General features: G+C 38.9%; 1 protein-coding gene across 2 annotated transcripts; it reads right to left on the bottom strand.

The window, feature by feature from the left end:
• Window positions 1-142: 142 nt before the first annotated feature.
• On the bottom strand, window positions 143-5978 carry LOC121966252 (nuclear protein MDM1-like). Of its 2 annotated transcripts, none has more exons than XM_042516359.1 (9): window positions 5803-5978; window positions 4377-4476; window positions 3930-4082; window positions 3020-3193; window positions 2813-2904; window positions 2555-2692; window positions 1601-1765; window positions 542-657; window positions 143-451 (listed from the first exon to the last, which is right to left on the bottom strand). In XM_042516359.1, the coding sequence occupies exons 1-9, from the start codon at window positions 5818-5820 to the stop codon at window positions 268-270; spliced, it is 1140 nt and encodes a 379-aa protein (XP_042372293.1). In that variant the 5' UTR covers window positions 5821-5978; the 3' UTR covers window positions 143-267. The 2 variants fall into 2 exon arrangements, with proteins under 2 accessions (XP_042372293.1, XP_042372295.1); XM_042516361.1 differs by having other exon boundaries at window positions 144-406.
• Between the last annotated feature and the right edge of the window lie 165 nt (window positions 5979-6143).

Here is a 6143-nt window from a genome sequence, read left to right as displayed (position 1 = left end):
GTTGGGGTTTATTTTTCTTCAAAAAAATTTAGCAAAGTTTAGTGAGGAAACATTTTTGGTGAAATTTTTTACTTCAAAAAAATTTTGGTGATTTTTTGATTAAATTTAATGCGTTGCTAAGTTTTGTTTTTTCAGGTTTTTCATGACCTTACAAACCCTGAACTTCCATCTCTGGTAGCTTGCAGGCTAACATGTTTTGAAGTTGTTTAAAGGTTTATTAGAGGCTAACAGTCTCTCTATGCGTCCAGTTTTTACACTAAACTAAGCTCACCTGACCTTCCTCTGGGCTGCAGCTTGATAAACGTAATAAAGACAGGAAGTGACCCTCATTACGACGCGTGCTCGATGACGCTGAACCCTGACCTGACAGCCGACGCCGTCCGTGGCTCCGTCTTCCTCCGCGATCCTGTTGAGGGGAGAACGAAAGCTGGTCTCATACTCTGTCAACATCCTGTCAGACAGACAGACATTTATAAACATAATGCATTCACAATACACTGTAACACACACACACCACACACACACACACACAGAAACACACCTGTGTCCTCTCGTCACCTGAGGAGAAGGAGGCACGGTGTCATTGCTGTGGTTGGCGGGGACATTATTTTTAGGGTTGGACTTCTTTTCTGACTCCTCCCTTCTCTTTTTGTTGGTCTGTAAAAGAAAAAACAGACTTTTATTGTGAAAGGTTAAATGACAACAGAAGCACTGTGCAGTCACGAAGGCTTCGTTCACATTACAAGACTTATAGATCGACTCAGATTTCTGTGTCCAGACCGAAAAAATGAAATCTGAGCAAAATTTATTACCTCATTATTACGACAAGTGATATTATATTTTAAAAACACACTAAAAAAGGAACAGAAAGAAAACTAGAGCTTCAATTTACCATTTTCATCATCTATTAATCTCTAATTATATCTTCTTCTTTTTTTTTAAAGTAAAAAAGGACATTCAGAATTCCTCAGAGGTCGTGATATTGTCTTAAATTAGCTTATGTTGTAAAGTCCAAAAATATTAAGCTATTTTATTTACATCATATATGACAAAGAAAAACAGCAAATTTGCAAATTTAGTTTAGAAAAATGACTAAAATGATTAAACAATCACCAGAATGACTGCAGATTAAATTCTTACGATCAATGATCATTTAATCAATTATTTGTTGAAGCTTTACAAATACTGCACCTGTCAGGTAAACGAAATATTTTAGAAGAGTACGAGTGTTCACTAACTCAAAACAAAAGTGTTGCTTGTACTTGAACAAGCATGAAAGCAGTAAATGTATTTTCACCTATAAATGAGCCTCAGCGTTGGCGTTCTTACGTGCAGTTTAATACTGACACATGAGTAGGTGTCAGGTCACTAAAAGTTCATGCACACTTGCCAACCAATCAGAATTTAGATTTTTTAGTGGCCATGATATAAATAAAACCTTATAATATACATACATTTAACAAATTATAAAGAAAAGAGCCATAAATACAAAGTGGGACAAGAAAAGGCATCATGTTAGTAAGATTATTACTACTGAGGCAGAGAGAAATAAGTGTGTGTGAGTGAGTGTGTGTGTGTGTGTGTGTGTGTGTGTGTGTACCGTCTGTAGGTGAAACAGTGGGACTCTCTGCTGATGTTCCAGGTGTTTCCGGAGGCGGGGCTCCGTGGGCGGGGCCAGGCCCTGGAAGCTGCGCCGATACTCTGTTTCCATGGGAACAGGATGTTTCTTAAAGGGCGGCATAGACCGGCTGCTGGAGCGGAGCACCTGCAGGGAAGGTCAAAGGTCAGCAGTCACTCATACTGTGAAGAAAAGCACATTCTTCAGTCAATATTGTGGACACTGAACACTGTACATGATACATTTTATTTACTTTTCACTGTAACTTTCTAATAAATACTTGAGTTTTTCTTTTCTTTTGCTCCAAAACACCAAGTTAAAGTGCTTGTACATAAAAGTCTTGTTGGCCAAATTCAGATCACAAAAATCAAAGGTGGATAAAGTGAATGAACGACTCTTTAAACCACTCTTAAATTCAGTCATTCACAGGATACAGTGGATCCAGTTATATCATCACCAGTAAAGTAATGGGGGACGTTAAACTTCAGTAAAGTTAAACCAGCAGTAAAACAGTCTACCTCCACCTAGAGGACACACAGTACTACTGCTGCAACATCATGCAGTACTACAGAAGGATTTAGTGTCCCAGCTGCTTATTTCACAATAAACTGTAATTTTGAATCACAGTACTTAACAGTGGCAATACACACAGTAATTCTTTCTTTGGGGGGATATATAGGTTTGGATAGATGGTTGGGGGATACAGAATTTGGGGGCCATGCAAGGTTGTTTCAGTATAGATGATGTTTTTTTCTTTATTTTCTTTGTTTTAATTATTGCCAAATTATTTCTTATTTTGTCTTTTTATTGTTTTTTTATTTAAGCTGTCTTTGAGAATGAAAAGAGCACGGTGTTGTTAAATTTCAGCTGTAGTGGTCAGTATGGGTGAAACATGTACTCTTAGTAGTAGCAGTAGTATATTAGATGGTATTGTACCTGTCCTGCAGTCAGTATGGGTGAAGCAGCAGCTGCAGGTTTCTTCCAGCTGAACTGTCTGTTGTACTCTGACCTCTGATTTCCTGACCTCTGACCTCCCGCCCTAAGCCCCGCCCTCCACTGCAGAGCGTGCTGCACCTGTGATGTGGAATGAAAGCGATGTTGTTAATTTATGTTTTTTATTTAAGGCAAAGTAAACAGAGAAACACAGCTGTAGTGGAGGTGGTAACTCAAGTATGTGGCTTCATTTTGGCTCACCTCGTTGGCCGAGGGCTGCTGTCCGTCAGGTGCTGCTGTCAAAGGTCGGCTCAGCTGCGGTTGGCTGTCAGACTTTGTGGGGAGGGGCTTCGCTGAGGAGACAGAAAGACACGTAACCACTCAGAGTCGGGGGTCTAAAATCACTGAAAACAGAATTAAGACGTAAGAAGGTGACGAAAACACAACTATGTAAAAAAAATTTTATACCAGATTTCCCAGCAGCTTTTGGTTCTACTGATGGTTCAGGTTCTGCAGCAGGTCGTGGTCCTGCAGGAGGTCCAGGGTCTGCAGCAGGTCCAGAGTCAGCCTGGGCTCCAGGAGGTGTAGGGGGATTTGGCTCCAGGGCAGGCTCCTTTTTGTGGGCTGAGCGACTCCTTGAGGCTGGTTATGAGGAGCGAGAACATTTTATGAACACTTTGTTAGTTTCTCAAAGGATGTTAAGCAACTTTTTTTTCCATTTCCAAATAATTTATTCATGTTTACACACTATCATTACACATGATCTTAACATACTGACGTCGGTAGCTTTAACTGTAAGCTTGTTAATAGGTTATCATTACTTCAGCAGTGATACTCAACCTATGGCCCGCAGGCCAAATCTGCCCCCCCAACATTTTTTAATTCACAAAAAAATAAAGTGATTCACACTGAGAATTATTTTTGTACTTTTAGTACACATAAGGCACCAGAGTGCATAAAACAGCATCAAAATAGAGCTTGTTTATCAAAAAGGTGCAAGTGGAGGATCCCCCACACCCTTAACAAAGCCTCTAACATCCTAAAAATCCTAGAAATTACATCAAATGCTAGAAACAGCCTAAAGTCCCAGAAATGTCCTAAAATCCTAGAGTTTTCCAAAATTCTCGATAAATCCTTAACTCCCAGAGATGTCTTTAAATCCTTGATACATCCTCAAATCTGAGAAACGTCTCCAAATCTTAGAAATGTCCTTAAATCACAGATATGTCCGAAAATCTCCTGATTTTTGCAAAAGTGGCCCTCATGCTTTACAGCAGCACTTTATTGTGCTTCACTGAAACTTTACAACTATGTTTGCGTTGTTACTCTAACGTCTGTCTGAGGAGATTCTCCTGAGTTTGTTAAGGAGGCTTCCTACCAGCAGGAGGTGCTGTTCTGTGTGCACGAGGAGTCGGCTCAGCAGCGAGCTCTGGCTTTGGATCTGAAGGACAGAGCAGAGAGCTGCAGGACCGAGCAAGGCCACCGGCTTTGAGCTTCCTCCGCCGCTGCAGACGTGGTTCTCTGCTGATCCCTGAGAGGAAGTAATGTCAAAGAAACATGCTTTGATTTTACACTTTCAGAATAATAATAATCAAATTTGTTGGATGTTATGTACTGAAGTGTTCAAAGATTATTTCAGACTTTAAGTTTTTATTGGTACTTGGTGTCAGAGCGAGAACTTAACTTAAACTCCTATTATGGGGTTATTGGATAGTGGGGGAAAGGTCAATGTGACCATTATAAGATGATAAAATAGTCGAATTCACATTTTCTTCTTCCTCTTCAGGCTAAAGTTTGTTTAAAAAGCTTGTATCAGAGGTCTTACCCATCTGATCGGAGCGCAGGCCGGCCAGTGGGGCGCAGCGCTGAGGAGACACACTTCTAGACCGGGAAGCCTTGTAGCTCTTCTGGTATTCACTCTGACACTGAAACAAACACGCAGAGATTATTGTGTTTTTTGCTCTTTACAAATCCAACTCTGCTGCAAATTATTGTTCAAACAAAAATTCTGTTAAAGTCAAGGAGTGATCAAAACGCATGCAAGGATACCAAATATGCCAGAGTGAATGTTGGACAACAGTTAAAAAAAAGGATGCACAGGACAGCCACGCTACAAATATATGATAATGTTATAGAATATGACGTAGATTGAACTATCCAACAGGATATAAAGGAGCTTAAATCACGACCTTAAATATCTACAGCAGGAAAATGACACATATGCATTAATGCAGCAGTAATACTAATCCAAAACACTTTGCTGCAAGATACATATTTTTACTTTACTTTAGCTGATAATACTATACTATACTTTGACCCTTGAAACCTGAGTCAATTAGCTTCTTTTTTTTTTTAGAAACAAGTAGCTAATGACCAACTTAAATAAAAATGACCAAAAAATAGCAACAAATTATATATATATAATTGCAAACGGGACTAATAAAGGATTATCTTATCTTAAATTTGTGCAAATTGTAGATTAACTACAAGAAATTTAGCTAAAACAAAAAAGAAAAAAGGAAAGAAAAGGGAAATTAAAAAATGCAAATAACTTGAAAAACAGTAAATAACAAGTCTACCACACAATTTTATGATATATGATATAATAATATACAATTGTGATCATTATAAATATAGTTTTCTGGCAATTTTCAACTTCTTCAATTTATTTTTAATCATTTTCTAAATCTACTAATTTCTTGAGAGGAAACAGCATCAAAATAGAGCTTATGTATTAAAAGTGCAAGTGGAGGATCCACCACACCCTGAGAGAGAAATTCTATCTTAACCCTTAGTGTCCTAAAATCCTAAACAGGTCCTAAAATCCTAAAATTGTCCTAATATCCTTGGATTGTCCTAAACACCTAAAAATGAATTTAAACCCTCAAAATGTCCTAAAATCCTAGAAACATGTATGGGCCTGCTGTGGCTGACCCCTGGTCATTTTACAAAAGTGTCCCCCAAACAAAAGCACGCTGAGTGTCCCTGCTGCAGGTGTGCAGTCAGGTAAATGTTAATCTGAGCCTGATTAGCTGGATTAGCTCATTACATCAGATTAAATCACATTTATACTGACTCTGCAGTCTCGTGCACTGTTCAGCCGTCACACCGGCTTCACGACAGGTTCACTACAACTAAATATGTCGGTAAATGCAGTAAAAAAATACTTCATGAATACTTCAATTAGAAAACCAGGTAGCTAAAGTTAGCATCGGTTTGTTTTGCTAACGATGCTAACACCTGTTGCTTACCTTGAAGCGGACGGTCATGGCGCTCGCGCCGCCGACAAAACACCGCGAGAAGTCACCCCTTTGTCATTTCGCTGACTTTAACTTTGTTAACTATCTGGTTAATTTTACAAAACTAGTTAACTGCTTAAGCACAGCATACTAACCGGCAGCTGCTCCTCAGCTTCGGTTACAGGAACAACAAGCTGCCCGCCGTTGCCATGACAGCTCAGCGTCCTACGTCAGCGCGTTAACCAGTGACGTCAGCTGTGTTGTCGTTCTGTGTATCTGTAAAATAAATAAATGTGTAAAAAATAAAATAAATTATATTAGATCATAAATTACTTAAATCAAATTTAAAAAAT

The sequence above is a fragment of the Plectropomus leopardus genome, unplaced genomic scaffold, assembly GCF_008729295.1.
Source record: "Plectropomus leopardus isolate mb unplaced genomic scaffold, YSFRI_Pleo_2.0 unplaced_scaffold2374, whole genome shotgun sequence".
Classification (NCBI taxonomy): domain Eukaryota; kingdom Metazoa; phylum Chordata; class Actinopteri; order Perciformes; family Serranidae; genus Plectropomus; species Plectropomus leopardus.
This window is presented reverse-complemented; position numbering and strand designations above follow the sequence as displayed.